Source organism: Nothobranchius furzeri, chromosome 1 (assembly GCF_043380555.1).
Source record: "Nothobranchius furzeri strain GRZ-AD chromosome 1, NfurGRZ-RIMD1, whole genome shotgun sequence".
Taxonomy (NCBI): Eukaryota; Metazoa; Chordata; class Actinopteri; order Cyprinodontiformes; family Nothobranchiidae; genus Nothobranchius; species Nothobranchius furzeri.
Window position 1 is genome coordinate 64,283,991 of NC_091741.1, and position 17,272 is coordinate 64,301,262.

Below are 17,272 nucleotides of genomic sequence, written 5' to 3' on the forward strand. Positions count from 1 at the left end.
CCTTTATTTATTATTGTACTTGTGAAGTGTCTTGAGTTTTTTATCCCGAAAGACCCCGTACCAATCAACTTCTAAAGGAAATAATACGACTTTAATCTCCTCTGGTTTGTTTAAAGCACAGCTCAAACATGTTAAAATGCAAACTATTTCTTTTGAGTTTTGTTCTCTGACACTAATTTGTTGGATTGTGATTTCTTTGTCCTGCAGCCTTCCTGTCTGGGGATGAGTCCAACTCAAGCGTGTCCACTGGTGTACTCTCCTGTGTGTGGCAGCAATGGCATCACCTACCCAAATGAGTGCTCTCTCTGCGTCCGTCTGTAGGTACATATTAATAAAACAATAACATGGTTGATTCATTTTAAGAATGAAAACAGACAGAAACACAGAGAGGCAGAAGTTATGGAGCTTTGTTTGCAAAAGGAGAGGTTTGGTACTTGTAACCCTAAAAGTAAGAATTCTTTTAAAGAATCACCACCTCTGGATGCTTGATCGACTGAATCTATGAACGTGTGTTATTAAGAATAAAAGACAAACTCAAAGAAGTAAGCAAAATAAACATGTGCCCACACAAAAGTAGCATTAATGATAAAAATGCACGAACCAAATTTTCTGCAACACTTTGGGTCGGAATGTTCCTAAAATTAGCAAAACTGTTTAGATGGAAAAAGGTAAAATTGGTGATATTTATTTCTTGAAGAACAAAGGTCTGCATGGTGACACAGTTGGTAGCAATGTTGCCTCGCAGCAAGAAGGTCACAGGTTCAAATCCCAGCTGCGGCATTTCTGCTTGAAGTTAGCATGTCTTCTCCATGTATGCACTGCATGACCCTGCTGGTGAGTGAGGGATTTAAAGGACAGCTCCTGGTCTATAATAACACTAGGGTTCCTTACAAAGGTAAAGCCATCAAGAGGAAGTGAATAAATACACATCATGTAAGGTTTCCAAGCACAGAATCCTGAGGAACTCCGTATTTAATTCTGGTACAAAAAAAAGAATCGCATGAACAAATTGGATTTTATCAGATAAAAAGAACTGAAACCAGTTTAGTGTTGTTCCTTTAATCCCGATATCTCAGAGACAGAAGACAGGAGATTTCCACTCTTACACCCAGATATGTCCAGTTCTAGACCTGGCCTTTAGACCTTCCAGTAGAATCTGGTAGGACTTGATTGTTTTGGTTCTTTTGTGAGATGCAAAGTCTGTTTGTAATCCTGTTATATTTGTTTTTCACTTCCTGGCCCAGAGCTTTGCGTTAAACTAAACGGCTAAATTACTCAGAACCAAAGGTCAAAGTGACCTGTAACAGTTCTGCCTTCATCACTTACATCTCTACCAAACCGTCCAGATTCCTTACAGGGGTTTAACCGTTAAAAACTAGAGAAAATCCACTCGTTTTGCCAGATCTTCAGAACTTGTTTTATTAACTTGAGAAAGTTAGATGCCTTTATGCAGCAGTTTGAACTAACGTGTTATTTCTGGTCAGGGAGAAAAATGCTGACATCATGATAGTGAAAGACGGACCCTGCTGAGGACCTCATCACAAGTTTTGCGCTTTTTGGTGTGAACACATTATCAGAGCTTTTGATGTGTTTCATTTACATGTAAGCATGAAAAACAGCTGCCATGTGTGCTCAGACTTCATAACAGTAGAATGAATATAAGGTATTTTATATTTTTGTATCTCTGTAAACCTTTTTCCATTTTCTATTGTGCCAAAAGTATTCTTAATCATAAGCCTGCAGTGTTTCACAAGTGAGAACATTTATATTGTGTAAAAGATTCTGTTCAGGGTTAAATAGTGAACGCTCTTGAGTCACCAGCCTCATTTGTTCATAAAAATGTAATTGGTGTGGAATGATTTTGTATTCATCATGTTTTTAACTTAATTGTAAAAATAAAATCTCATCTCGTCTTTCACTGTTGTGTGTATATACCACTTGTGTCTGTGTGTGTGTTCCAGATACAGAAAAGCACAAGCAAAATCACTTTTTCTTGTATTGTCAAGTACAAAAAGGTTTCATAGGTTTTACAAATCAAAAAGTAAAACAACACAATCTGGATTCAGATTTTACACTAAACATTGTATTCTCAGGTCAAAACGCATCGATCGTACGTTTGTATTTAAAGAGACAAATCCAGAAGAAAAGTAACATTTATTAGAAAGTGGTTACAACCACATTAGGTCGGAAATCGAACCACAGAAAACAGTTTTCCTCTAATCTGGAAAAAGTTCAATCTTCCAAATTCTTACAGAAGTCCCCCACAGAAAAGAAAAATAAACACAGGTTCAAACAAAAACAGAATGAAGAAATTAACAGTGATTTCTTTTAAATTTTACACTAGCATGTCAGTACTAGTGAAAGGTGCTTTTAAACATATCAGTAGAATAAAATCACTCAAAACTCTATTGCATTAAATCATTGCCCGTCACCTTTACATGAGAGCAAAATCACAAGGGACACGATGAAAGATGTTGAGTCATCACACGTCACTGAAAAACAAAAGCAGATAAACAGAGAGAAGTCAATCACCCAGTTCAGCCAAACAGTAACAAAATATAAAAGACCTTTGACCTGGAGCACACGGACAAATAGGATCAGTACAGTAGTGAGGGTGAGAATGACTTTTACACCTTTTATCATCTGGAGAGTAACCAACTGGGATAAACTGGTGAACAGGGATTTTCATGTGATGGAACCAGTAACGGTCTTTCATGGTGACAGATACATCTCCTCTGCTGAGATATATTCAGTTAATAGAACACAGATTTACTGAGAGAAGTTAACTCACCGTGAGGGTTTCCATGGTTACATGTTTGGTTCTGCAAAAGAACAAAGTGATTGTTTAATTTCTTAAAATGCTGAAGGTGGCACAGTTAAATCTAGGTATAAATCACTCACTGTGTGTGTGTGTGTGTGTGTGTGTGTGTGTGTGTGTGTGTGTGTGTGTGTGTGTGTGTGTGTGTGTGTGTGCGTGATCCACACTCACCCCAAATGTAGTCTTTGCGATTAGTCCCATGGGTGACTCTGCATTTGTACTTTTCTCCAGATGATGGCTTGAACTCCACACTCTTGGTAAGATGGAAGTGCCAGTCCTGTTTGAAGGTCAGGTCTGTCTGCACAGCCCCGGGAATCACCTCCTCATCCTTCAGGATCTCGATGGTGATATCAGGGGGGTGGAAGTTGCTCACATGGCAAATCAGAACGTTGTCATTTCCAAACTCTCCAGGGTCACGGCTGTAGACCTGAACCTGTGGAGCTAAATGTGAACACACCATAAGAGGCCTTTGTCATAGAACCTCATTAAAGTGGGAGGAGCCTTTACAGCAGTTTATTACAGGAAATCAAAACTAAAACCAAATCATGGGGAATTCCAAAGAATAGAGCTGTAAGGATGTAAACAGAATAAAAACCTGGAAAAGGCCAAAGGCAGAAAACGTTATCACTGACAGAATCTAACACACACACGCGCGCGCGCGCACGCACACACACACACACACACACACACACACACAGCTTCTATCTACTGACTGACAGGTCACAAACTAGGAGAACTATAAACAGGTTAGGTCCTCCACACAAAGACTTTTTTTCAGATCCGATCTGAACTTTATCCTAAAACTTCTGCTTCATCTGCTCTGGACCCTGTCTCTACCCAAGTACATGCATCAGGAAGAAAACCTGAATATTCTACTCACACTTGATCGCGTCCACCGAGCAGCAAAGAGCTACAAAAACACCAAAAGCGAGTGCGAAGTTCATGTTGATCCTCCTTTATCTGCCACAGACCACAGACTGGTCTGATGACTTCACAATAAAGTGAAAGTAAAAGATGGGTCAAATTTATATTCAGCTACAAGCTCCGCCCACCGCGTGACTCTGACCAATCAGATATTTTAGATCCTCCTGTTACCAGGTAGAACGTGTCAGACCATGTTTGATCTGTTGTGAGCCATTATCGAGAGAGATGCTGTGCTGTGGCAGATTGTTGAGGTACTTTTGCCTGGCTCACCAACTTCATTAATTCAGAGAAACCGAAATGAAATCAACATGGTTGATTTTATCCAACTAGAAATAAATCTGAATCTTTTATATGTTCTTTTGGTGGTTTTAAGAATTCTAGCCAAGCAACTAATGGCAGATTTTAACAAGAAAAGAACAAGAACATTTTTTTTTCTCGTTACACTAAAAATATATGCAAGATAAAATGTCTTAAAACAAAACTTTTACTTACTTGAAAATCACTTTTTGCAGTGTATTTATTGTTTTTGGTTCTTATAACATCTTTTTTCTTTCTGATCAGCTGCTGCTGCAGACCAACCAAAACAAACGAAAAAAGCCAGAGGTAATTGTGACAGTAGAACACACACACACACACACACACACACACACACACACACACACACACACACACACACACACACACACACACACACACACACTCACACACACACACACACAGAGAGAGGTAAACTCGACAAGAACCTGGAATAGTCTGGTCTAACTTCTACCATATACAATACCACTTCAGAGAACCACTCTGGATGTCCCTACCAGAGCACCTGGCTGAGGCAGCAGCTTTATTTGTTACAAGTCTCTAAAGTCGCATAGATTACTAACAAATTATCTTAAATCAAAATTAAATGCTGGGTTTTTTTGGTGTTGACAACAGGAAAAATTGCTCTAAGAGTCCTTTTCTTTTATTACTAAGCTAAAACAAAATTTTAATTGCGTTTTTGTACCAGTGTTATACACGCAGGTGCACGGCATTAAAATTATGAGGAGTTGGCCCCCTCTGCTGGCTAAAGCTAGAAAAACACTCTAGTTTCTTAAAAGAGGGAAGGTATCGTCCTCCTGTGTCTGAAATCTGGTATTACAATTTTGTTGTTTATTCAGCAGAAAAGGTGACAGATGCAACCTTTCATCAGTCCATGATCTACACACCTCCAGGGCTCTGAGACGTGAAGGTCAAGCTCATTCTGGTCGGTTTGAACCACTCCCCTCAGGCAGGAGGTTCAGGTTCATTCAGGCCAGATCCTCGCACCACAAAAACAGCTTCTTCCCCTCTGCTGCAAGACTCCTGAACATCATTACAACCATACAAATCTGCACTAGTCACCAATGTTTCTTATGTTTGACACATCCTAATTTTTCACTTGCCTGACTGGTGTGTTTGCATCATTCCACCAAAACAAATACCCAACAATATGATATTCTCACTGGAAAATAAACTTAATTAGGATGATTCTGAGAAGCATGGATTAGCATCTCTGGGTTTCTGCTCAATAGAACTACCCTTTTAACTCCTAGAGTTTTATATGTGATTCTCATGTGTCATGAGGGACGAAAGCTTGATTCTGGGGTTTTGGTGGTGCAGATGGTTTTTCGAGGACAGGCTCAGTAAAATAAATATGATTGCATCATAATAGTGACTGCTGTTTATGTCAGAGGTGGGAAAAACTTTTTTTGCTTAAGTAACACTTTGGAAATAATGCCCTATAGGGCTTTCATTAGACTTGATACCATACCAACAAAACCAAGCTAACAAATAAAGTAATTGTATGACAACATTTAGAAAAGATAGGGTGATAATAGATGTGAAAAAGCAACTAATGGAGTGTAGGGGTAGATCGATATATCGGTCGGCCGATAAAACGGACTGATATAACTCGTCAATAAAGCCGATTTAAAGTCAGGTGCGGCTCAGCGCTGCTGAAGAATTTCATTTAAATGTGATTATGTCTTCCTGAAATAAATCTGCTTTAATAAATTTTCTAAAAATATTTTAACTAAAATTACTTTTTATTTACCAGTTTTGAATGTTCAACACTTGATCGGTTTACAATGTTTGATTAACTTTAGTTAGAAGTCTGATTTTAACCCTGAGCAGTGCACAAAATTAGTATTTAACAGCTAGTAAAATTCAATGTTCAAAAACTGATTCCACTTATGAAATTTTGTGCATCAACTGATGTTATTAGTGACAATTTAGCATGAAAATAAGGTGGAAAACATCTAGAAATCAGTCATAAAAATCGGCAGCACAAATCAGCCATTGGTTGACCATGACCTTTACATATCGGCATCAGCAATAGAAAAACCAATAAAAACCAATATTGGTCGATCTCTAAAGGAGAGCAATGAAAACTGAAGCTTCTGTTTCCAAATACCCAATAAGACCTGTCCTGGGAAACGTTACAGCAAACCTTCAAAAACAGATTTACTAGAAAACTGCTTTATTTTGCATCTGTATTAAAACAAATTACATCATCATCCAGCCAAAAGCATCCTTTCAGCAAAGAGACTGCAAAGCTATGATGCTGCTGCCACGGTGACCGCCTCCGATTTACCGTTGCTCTGTGCTGCACATGAAACATGTACAGAACCATCCCTGAAACAAAAATAACAAGAACTCAACAACAGCAGCAGCAGCAACAAGTAGGTTAGCACAGTCTGAAAAAAACAAAAGTACCTTTTCATGGTCACTACAGCATCAATGGTGTGCTTCTCCTCTGTGGGCTGCAGGTTTCTCAAGATAATCTGAACACACCAGTGGCAATCACAATTAGTGATTTGTTTAAATCAGACAAAATGGTTATTCTGTAACAGAACAACTACTGTATAAAAATGCCAGGATGTACTAAAAAGTTTGGGCTGGGATGAAACTGGTCACCGATATCGCACCACATGACTTGACCTGTTTATTACCTTTGATAGCTTCTCTGGCTGCTCTTTGACAAACCTCTGGTAAATCTCAAGACAGAGGGAGGAAAGCTTTCCTTCTCCAGAAAGGACGTGATGTCTGCGAGCAGGGAGAGGGGTGCCCGAAGGCAGCAGAACGGTAAAAGACTCGGCTCCAGATTCATCCACCTCCTGCAGCACACAGCAAGCACAACACATTCACACATTTTAACCCTCCATTGAATTAATATACCTCATTTTTAATGTTATCACTAATGATTAATTAATCTTCCTCCAACACAGAATTTTTTGTCAACCTCCAAAAGTTTCTAATCGGATGCAAAGATGTGTAGCAACAAATTATTTTAAGGGTAATTGTGGTTAACGTACCTAAAGTCCGATTTATGGTTTTAAAGTGTACCGTATTTTCCGGACTATAAGCCGCTACTTTTCCCCCACGCTTTGAACCATGCGGCCTATAATGAGGTGCGGCTTTACTGAAGATTTTCCTTCACCTGCAGGGGGCGCTTTAGCAGAAAGTGAAACAGGCGGAAGTCAAAAGTGGAAATCGAAGAAAGTGCTCATTTTAATTTAGCACATGACTTATTTGTAGAGATAAAACATCCACGTTTAAAAGAGTCAGTGGTAGAGTCGCGTTAGCCAATCAGAGGTGAGATGTCCAAATATCGGGAAATAAGACTCCAAATCTTGTCGTCTGAAGCTACTTTCTCCTTTGGCTGAATACTCCGTGCACAAACAGGTGCACCAGAGTTTTTTTTTCCCCTTTTTTTTCATGCCTAGTAGAGACCACTGCAAACGTATTAAAAATATGAGTGAGGGACCTCTTCAGTATTAAAATTTTATTCAGTTGCTGCACCAATAAGCTGTTGGAGTTATTCCCATCTTGTTAGCCTTCTGGACTGCTTTTACTAACTGCTTGTTTGAGCTACCCACTAGTCCAAGCTAATACAGTCTGAGCTAACTGCTACTCAATGCCAATGACTAGTCTGAGCTAACCTGCTAATCCAAATGCAGCAGAGAACGGGAGCTTGGCATTTATTCCACTGATTCATTCATTGATTCATCTATGAAGTTGTTTTAGTCAAGGACATTAGCTCAAGTAACATTTTAGCCCAAATCGTACAGCGTAGTCCTCAAATGTCTATTAGCATTAGCCTAGTCTTATGTGCTTCCATGTCTGGGCTGTGGCAGAGCCGTTCCCCCGGGACAGGGTTGCTGCCTTGTTCTGAGAGAAGCTCCACTGTGGAATTATGTTGTTTCTTCTGAAAAACTCCCGATAGCTTCAAGTCACCCCCAGGAGGAGTTTACCTTCAGCAGGATGTCAGCTGCAGAAACATCCACTGAGACAGACTCTTCCTCAGGAACCAGACAGTCTCTGCCAACCAGCAGGCCGGCCTCCATGGCTGCTCCTACAGCAATGAGCTCATCTGGTGGTGCAGAGTTCAGAAGCTCCACATCAGGAAACATCTCCTGGATCAGATACTGCAGACGAGGAATCCTGGCTGAGCCACCGCAGAGAACCACCTGAACACAAACATTTTTAATCTGCTGTAAACATTTTAAATCAACAAGAGACAGCTAGCATCAGAATTATTTGGAAATCACAACAGATTGACTTGATAACCTGGATGGAACATTTCAACAGCAAACTCCTAAGTCTCCTCGGATGAGGCTAAACAACTAACATGAGCATGTTTTCATGATGATCTGTCACCACCAACTGAACACCTTCTCAACAACCTCCAGTTTGGAGTTCTTCAGACCATCCCAACCCCATCTCCATCAACACACCTTGTTAATGTCACTGGCTGAAAGGCCGGCCTCGACCAACAAGGATCTGATTGGTTGGATGCTTCTGTTGAATAGTGAAGAGCAGAGCAGCTCAAAGCGAGCTCTGTGGGGGGAAACAAACATTTATCAATATTCCTTTATTTTATTTATATCATCATCTGCAGATGAAAGGTGTGGAGCATGGCGGCGTTTTATCATCTATACATCTCCAGAACAACCGGACAGATTTTTAGCAAAACTCAGTAATCAGTGGAACACCAACAGCTGATCAAACATGATTCTAAATGAGGCGACAGGTCTAGGACGGGAAACCTAGACCCTACCTAGTGAAGCTCCCCAGCTCGGCCGGGTCGACCAGACCACCAAGGTGTTCTCAAGCGAGAAATGTTCAACCAGTTTTCAGGAGAAATAAAGTTTAATGTCATTTAGCTGAAAACAGCCTGAAACACCAGTCTGCGTCTGTCTGCGGTGTTGGGTTATTACTCGTACTGCTTCAGAAGAACACAACCAGCCTCACGAACAGAGTTCTAACAGAAACGCCTCATTTTTACAGCTCACCTGGAGACGGTGCATTCAAAGTCAACGCCATCGTAAAGAGAGTCAACGAAGCAGTTGGCCGATCCCAGAGACGACAGCGAGTGTTTGACCATGTCGGCACTGTTCATCAGCTTCAGCAGGGCCCGAGGATTATCGCTCACATCGTGTCTGAAGGTTCTGGAGAACAAAGACAATAACATTTATGTAAAAATAAATAAATAAGCAAGACTCTGCTTTCCGTCGTCTTCAGTTCATCTCACAAAAACATTTTATTGAAGCTTTCCAAAGAACCCTGACACGATCAACTCTGTAAAGTAGAACCCGGTAGAACCAGCAGAACAAACCCAACACCCAGATACAGATTTAACCCACTACACACTGGAGACTCAGATTTGAATTTCAGAAACAGACAACGGTTTTTCAGTCAGATCAAAGATTTTGTTTCAGCCATTACAGATTCCAGAATCCCGTCGACTCCCAGAACCAGACTTCTCCATCATTACAGAACCAGTTAAACCCTTTATAACTGTATCAGTGTGATCTGTAAAGTTTTATCTTCTAAACTATTTTCTTTTTGTTCGTTAATATAAAACGCCACTAAGTTTCCTTTTCTTTTTACACATTTTATCCAACTTGAATTTGTGGAAGAAAATCCAAATTTGGGGGATTAATTTATCAGTTAGTAAGATCATCAACCCAAAAAAGGACCGTCCAGTCAAACATGTTCTGGCTACACTGACTAAGTTCATAAACACACAAATAATATATAATAAATACATCTGTTATAACTTTGATACGAGTTTCAAAGTTGAGTTTTAAAAGCCAAGATCGCTGTTCGTAGCAGTTCAGTTCATTAAATCTCAGGGGATCCCTTTTCCCCTCGCTGCTGGGAGACGAGTCCTTTGGTCTCACCACGGAGCTGAAACTGAAACCCAGAGGTTACCGTTTGAACTCCGAGGCCAGGTGCTGGGCCAGAGCCTGGGTGAAGCTCTCCCCTCCAATGCTGTGGTCCGTGTAGGTGGAGACGACCCGGATCAGTCCTCCATTGATCTGCAGCGCCGTCACATTCAGAGATGTCCCGCCCAACTTATACACCAGAACATGGCTGTGAGACACAAACACACCTGTTCAACACACACACCTGCAGAGACGTGTCCATTTCAGGGAATAAACCGTAACTTCAGTAGTCAGAACCAACATCCTTTGTTCTTCAAAACGTCCGACATGTTGGTTATTCATTTAACTAACATTAGTATAGAAGGCCGTTACAACACGACACCAAAATAACTCTAGCTCTGCAAACCCAAACGTCATGGGAACGAGCCACAATCTGGACTGAACAGAACCACTCAGCACAAAGGCATTCTGAAGATAAGGATCAATACAAGACAAGAGCAATCTAAAAGAACATGACCAGGTTCTGAAGGTCCAAATATCACACTGCTCTGAAAAGCACTTGGCGAGATGTAGGGTAGTGATTGTAGCTCCCCCTAGTGGTCACATCGGTTCCATGCGTTTGGTTTACATGAGCTAACAGAGAAGGAGTAAAGAGAAACGAATCCATTCATCTATTTGTCCGTGTATGCGTTATAGTCTAACTGATGGGTGTGTAGATGTTCAGTTAGCGACGGTCGTGGTGGGCCTGCTGCAGAACTCAGTACCTCCTCCCAGAGGAACAGTCCTGTCCGATGTTGTAGGCTAGCAGAGCAGCAGCAGGCTCGTGGATCATCCTCAGGACGTGAAACCCTGCTGCTTCAGCCGCCACCCTGAAAAACACAAGTTATGTTGTGAAACTCTTTTCTAAAAAGCCATAAGCCGTTAGTTACAGAAACGAACCTTAAGGCTCGTTTCTGAGAGGATCCAAACTCAAAGGGAACGGTGATGACGGTCTCCGTGACATCAGACCCGAGGGCTGATTGAGCCGTTTCTGTGGAAACAGAAAGCAGTTTACTGTTTTTACTGCTCTTTAAAATGTATTTATTACAGAATGAGAATGCGTTTCATGTGGACTACCTTTCATTTTGTGGAAAATGAGTTTGGCAACATCCTCTGGTGCAACATACTCGGTTTGTTCTCCACATGTAATCTCATAATAAGGTTTCTCTCCCTTGTTAATGACCTGCAAACATCAATCAGATCACACTGATTCGTTCATTAGCTCAAACATTGAATCAAATTCCAGGTGGATTTTGTTTTGTGATATTTTAGAAGTCATGCTAATCTTTTCCCCGGTTCCCATCAGAATCGCACGCACAACAAAACTAACCCCCCCTGACCTGAGTCAAGGCTGAGGAATCAAGACGACTTCTACAGCATGAGAGCAATATCTTGTACCCAAATTTTTTTATCATAATAAACTAATAAAAAGTTTCGGCAACAGCGTGACTCACCTGACATTTAGTCTGAGTTCTGTGTGTTTGTGTCACCGGATCATCAAATCTGACAGAAAGGCAGAAAGATAAAAATTATTAGCTTCTTCTTCAAATAAATAAATAAATAACTCAGTTACAGTTAGAAACGCATTCCTCCCGTACCGTCTCCCCAGAACCTGTTTCACTTTAACAACCGTGTTAGAAGCGTTTCGGACCTGACCCTGCTTCGCTGCAATACCAACGATCTGCAGAAATGAAAGTTTTTACTGAGTAACATAAACACACAGAGGCATGGGAACAGGACACACACACACACACACACACACACACAAAGTTAGTTTACTGTAGTTAACGCAGTTACATATAACAGAACATTACTGTGACTTCAATAAAGACACAAGGTAACAGATGACTTTCACCTTAGCTTAGTTTTTCTCAACCAGATAATAAAACGTTACTTTAAAGAGTTCCAGAGGTGAAACAGCTTAGACTGTAGAGCTAAACGTCCTCCCACCTTTACCAGAGAGAGAGCGGTGTACTGAGACACAAACGGGGGAGACAGACCTGTTCAGAGTCTCTGTAGCCCACGACGGCTGGAGTCACGCGGTCCCCTGCATCATTTGCCACCACATCAGCTCGTCCATCCTGGGCAGCAGGCAGAATTGTGTACTGATCATATCATCATTATTACTGGTGTGTGTGGTGGTCCAGTAGACCTGAGAAACACCCCATCTACTATACTAATGTCTACATACAGATCACCCTTTACCCACAGAAAGTCCTGAATGAGCCAAAGGGACATTTACACTTCCAGGATTAATCTGACCAAACCAGTGTTGTTAAACCTAATGCACGTGTCACACCCAGGAGGGTCACTTGGTTCAGAATTTGTCTCCTCTGACTTGAACAGTGCAAGTGTGCATCTGTGATTTGTCCAACTTGATCCTACCTGATGTCCGTGTGTGTGTGTGTGTGTGTGTGTGTGTGTGTGTGTGTGTGTGTGTGTGTGTGTGTGTGTGTGTGTGTGTGTGTGTGTGTGTGTGTGTGTGTGTGTGTGTGTGTGTGTGTGTGTGTGTGTGTGTGTGTGTGTGTTGGGGAAGCCATTTTTGTGTCTGATCTAGAATCTCTGACATCGTCGATCACAACAAACTCTGTTAAGTTCAAGGACAGACGGGAAATCACCTTAAATATCGCCACACACGCGCACGTATGACCAAAGTGGACCCCAATAGCAGCCATGCTTTTTCGTGGTTGTCTTCTTCTTCGTCTTCTTTTTCTTCTTCTTTGCTTCCTGCTGCTTCATGGTGGTTAGTGAACAGCTGTGATGCGCGTTGCTGCCACCATGTGGATTGTGACGATATAACAGTTTACAACCTAGACATGAAATACTTTTTAACAATTCACATGATTAACTCTGGTGCAAGAGGAAATGTATTCATTAACATGAACCTACCAGATAAATTTAAAATAAAGAAAACTTTATTTATCCCAGAGGGGAAATCAATGCTGTAAAACATTCATCATCACATCATCAATACTACTACTACTACTACTACTCAGAGGTGTGACCAAGTCACTGCTTTGCAAGTCACAAGTAAGTCACAAGTCTTTCCAGTCAAGTCCAAGTCAAAGACAATCAAGTCCAAGTCCAGTCCAAAGTCAATGATCTGGAAGTCCAAGTCAAGTCCAAGTCCTTAACTTTGAATTTTCAAGTCACAATCAAATCATCTGTCCAACTTCAATTTAGTGACAATAATAATAAATAAATTCCAGAAATAAAGCTTCTTAAAGCTTAATTTATTTGCTCTAACAAGCAGAAAATGCAACTGAAATGGATTATAAACAAAGTGCTGCTTCATTTAGCAGTACAAGATCAAACCCAGAACGAAGAATGATTTATGATTTATGTCCATGTGGTGCCACTTTTGTGCTAAAATATCAAATATGCTCAAGTCATCATCAAGTCAACAGATGCAAGTCAATTCGAGTCACAAGTCATTGGCTATCAAGTCCGAGTCAAGTCGTAAGTCTTCATAGATTTTATCAAGTCAAGTCAGAAGTCTTTAAACCCAATAGGGCTCTGAGATCCCTTGGAAACAATCAGCTGGTAGAACCACGGGTCAGAACAGAACATGCTGGAACATGCACTTAGTTACTATGCTGCTCACATTTGGAAGCAGCTTCCCCATGACCTCAGATCTACTCCAACTCTAGTGTTGTTTAAAACAAAACTAAAAACCCTAATGTACTCATCAGCCTTTAAATGAATTGTTTCTTACGCTGGGTCATCTCCACTGTAATCTGCACTGTAACTTTGTCTTCTCCTTTAGCTCTAAACTGTAATTCCATTTGCGTTTATTTTAATTTGTGTTTTTATGTGTTTTCATGTCATGTCCTGATCATTGTAAAGCACGTTGAATTGCCTCTGTGTTTGAAATGTGCTCCATGAATAAAGTTGCCTTGAAAGTGACTCGAGTCCACACCTCTGCTTCTACTACTACTATTTACTACTACTATTACTACTACTACTACTACTACTACTACTACTACTACTACTACTATTTACTACTACTATTACTACTACTACTACTACTACTACTGCTGCTGCTACTACTACTTCTACTATTTACTACTACTATTACTACTACTACTACTACTACTGCGGCTACTACTACTACTGCTGCTGCTATTACTACTACTACTACTACTACTACTGCGGCTACTACTACTACTACTACTACTACTACTACTACTACTACTAATAATAATAATAATAATAGTATTATGACCCAAAGCAGCAGAGCTTTTTTTTCTTAATTCCCAATAACAAATTCAAGCCTCTGGATTATAATATTTTGGTGAACTGGATTAAACATAGATCTAACAGGACTAATACTTAGACCTGTTTGAGACCATGAGAATATCAGTAATATCTTTCAACAAAGCTGTTTCTGTACTCTGACGAGCTCTAAATCCTGACTGAAACTCGTCAAACTGATTATTTTGTATAAATTCTCACTCAAATGAAAAGCTAGTGTTTTGACAAATGTGCTTAGAGATTTCCACATATGGGCTTGAGTTTTTCTTCTTGGGTGGAAGGGTTTTTCCTAATGATTTATATTTTAGTCCATAAGCAGCCCTTCCACTTGAATAGTGAAGGTAGGCAACAGTTAATCAAGCTCTAAACATGAGGCTGCAAGTATTACACTCATTGTACAAGACTCCTCCATGTTTATGATCTAAGGAGTAACAAGTGATCATCAGACATCAAGAGCCCAGGTCTTTAAGGATGTCTTTATTTATGCATTAGATGATATTAGATACAAAACCACGACTTGCATTGAGTTGTTATGTAATGTGCATTTCCATTCCAAAGTTTTTCTTTTAGCATCCATGCTTTGGAACAATCCGACACTTCAGGATCTTCAGGTAGTTCTGGATCTTGTTAGAATCACGGCGGAAGCAATAGAGAAGATCATAGTCTTTCATGAAGCGCCACTCAGCACTGTCAGACGTCAGTAAAGCCTCAGGAGAACCCGTGTCGCCGACTGAATTACTTATTATTCCCAACATTTGCATCTGGGGCAGAAAGACACAAACAACAACGTTCTACAAGTATGAGGAAACTCTGGCGTGAACACCCAGGTCATGTGTCAGCACCGGTACCTGTTCTATGGACTGTAACCCTAATGTCTCACACTGTGGTGAAATGAGTAAACAACCCAGACAATGTTCAGAATAAATGATGACAGGCTTAAGAACAGCCATGGTGTTGATAGCTCTGCAGGCCTTGAATCATCTAACCTGGACAGGTGCTGAAGTTTATATCAAACAGCAAGTATTCATTGCTTTAAAGATTGTTATTATCTAAGTTTCATTCATTTATTAAGTATTTGGATGATTTTTCCAGTCTATAGCGGTTCTCATAGCGGTTATAAAAGAAATTAAACAGATTACACTCTCCAACCTCGCTGTGCATGTACCATTACTCCAAACGTGTGTGTGCATGTGTGTGTGTGTGTGTTCGTGTACCTTCTCCACCACTTTAAGTACACCTTTGCGTAGCTCGTGTACCATGTCACTCATCTCCAGAGACTTATTGGAGCTGAAGTTAGTGAACTCATCATGTTGAGACATGCTCTGGTGAAAGTGCCACAAAGGGTCTCGCCACGCCACCAGGAGCTTCAGGATGATCTCTGCCAGCTCCTCCCTCTGCAGACATTTACATGCGTTAATAGAAGACAGGTAAACACACGGTAACAGGACAGGTAGACTTGTTATCACAGAGAGTGTTTCACTGGATATGTGCTTTCATAACCCGTTGACAGGAGATGGGGTTCTTTCTAGTGTTGGGTGAGTGAAAGACAAAAGTCAAGGGTTTGAAATGTCAAAATGGTGCATTGTAAAAGGAAGGAAAGAAGGGATTGAAAGGTTAGTGTTGCGTTTGTGGTGATGACTTATAATAGAAAGAGTTTGTGTCAATGAGAGGAAATAACTCACAGCTATTCTCTGAGCATTCTCTTTGCCATTAGGGGTCAGGATGGTAGAGGTGTGACAGTTGCGACTGACCCGACCGATCTGATTCTTACTGGGCAGGAAGTAGAGCTCCTGTCAAAACAGATGTTTATCTAAGTGTTAGCTGTACAACAGTGTGTGTGTGTGTGTGCAATCCTAGTTCCATGAACTCTAACCCTACAACACCATGTCTCACAGCAGGTTTAACTGACATCAGCTTAATGACCCGTTTAGTAATATTCAGACACTGGCCACGCTCCTCAGGCTGGTTCAGATATTCTACCTTAATGTAGACACAGTAAATAATTAACAATGCATGTCTGAAAGGAGCTCCAGAATCATTTAAGACAACCCTTAATTTAACTAAGCAGATGTGTCATCACATAGTGATGCACAATAAGACTTCCTAAAAGTGAAGTTTCTAGGATCTAAAGCATTTTGTTGTGTCGTAGATTCATCAAATCACCAATATAACACGAAGACCAAAATTTTAAAATGTTTATGACAGAATTAATCCAAATAAACCTCACTGAGAAAACATTTCTGGGACGATTTGAGAAACAGACTCACAAATTCAGAGTGGAGGTCGTCAGAAATGCCATGCATCCTGGCTGAGTGCTGAATGACCCGATCAAACAGGTTGGCCAGAGGAAGGAGGTGGCATCCAGTCTGGTCGTTGGGACAGATGGATGCTGCCTTCATGGTGCTCAGCCGGCTGCTGAATACCAGACAGATAATTCCCACCCAGACAGCAGAAACTGGGAGACCAAAGCAAGAAAAAAAAACTACCAGTCTTAAGACACACAAATAAACCCAAAACCCCACTTATCTTTTTTATTTCTCTTTTAAGATTTTAGATGTGTCGAGTAATTTCTCCTTTCTAAGCTTAACATTGGTTGAGAACTTAGAGAACTAAAAGGGCAAAGCTTCCGTACAGAAGAGAATGAAGTTGTCACGACGTGCTGCGGAGTGGAGCGGAGGAAAGGCGTGGATCCAGACCGGGGAGGAAACAGGCAGGCAGGTAGGAACGATTAACAAGGGTTTATTAAGCACGCTGGACAATGAAACAATGACACCACAAGGAACACAGAACAGCAGGGGTTTAAATACATGAGGAACGGGAGCTATGGTGATTGGGAAACAAGAGGCAGGTGGGAGCAATTAACGGAGAAACAGACTACAACCTAGGAGAAGACAGGACAGGGTGTGACAGAAGTAATCAGGGTAACAAAGGACATTGTGAATAAAATATCTAAAGATTTTCCTTTGAGTAATGTCAGACAAAGTATTTTCTGTTCGTGATACCTGCCTGGTCTGATGTGTGCCATCATCCAGTAGTGTCCAGAGGAGTCCCC

The 17,272-nt window shown here is 40.8% G+C and overlaps 3 protein-coding genes across 3 annotated transcripts; all 3 read right to left on the reverse strand.

Moving 5' to 3' along the window:
- Positions 1-1,982: 1,982 nt before the first annotated feature.
- Positions 1,983-3,853, reverse strand: b2m (beta-2-microglobulin). Its single transcript, XM_015952816.3, has 4 exons — positions 3,699-3,853; positions 2,990-3,259; positions 2,792-2,822; positions 1,983-2,492 (listed from the first exon to the last, which is right to left on the reverse strand). The coding sequence occupies exons 1-3, from the start codon at positions 3,760-3,762 to the stop codon at positions 2,809-2,811; spliced, it is 348 nt and encodes a 115-aa protein (XP_015808302.1). The 5' UTR covers positions 3,763-3,853; the 3' UTR covers positions 1,983-2,492; positions 2,792-2,808.
- A 2,366-nt stretch (positions 3,854-6,219) lies between these two features.
- On the reverse strand, positions 6,220-12,719 carry hspa14 (heat shock protein 14). Its single transcript, XM_015952804.3, has 14 exons — positions 12,585-12,719; positions 11,967-12,047; positions 11,565-11,647; positions 11,421-11,469; positions 11,044-11,149; positions 10,867-10,957; positions 10,692-10,796; positions 9,974-10,135; positions 9,052-9,207; positions 8,494-8,596; positions 8,011-8,226; positions 6,709-6,873; positions 6,473-6,540; positions 6,220-6,391 (listed from the first exon to the last, which is right to left on the reverse strand). The coding sequence occupies exons 1-14, from the start codon at positions 12,639-12,641 to the stop codon at positions 6,313-6,315; spliced, it is 1,521 nt and encodes a 506-aa protein (XP_015808290.3). The 5' UTR covers positions 12,642-12,719; the 3' UTR covers positions 6,220-6,312.
- Positions 12,720-14,677: 1,958 nt separating this feature from the next.
- Positions 14,678-16,979, reverse strand: prl2 (prolactin 2). Its single transcript, XM_054737449.2, has 5 exons — positions 16,853-16,979; positions 16,488-16,675; positions 15,903-16,010; positions 15,435-15,614; positions 14,678-14,981 (listed from the first exon to the last, which is right to left on the reverse strand). The coding sequence occupies exons 2-5, from the start codon at positions 16,617-16,619 to the stop codon at positions 14,787-14,789; spliced, it is 615 nt and encodes a 204-aa protein (XP_054593424.2). The 5' UTR covers positions 16,620-16,675; positions 16,853-16,979; the 3' UTR covers positions 14,678-14,786.
- Positions 16,980-17,272: the final 293 nt, after the last annotated feature.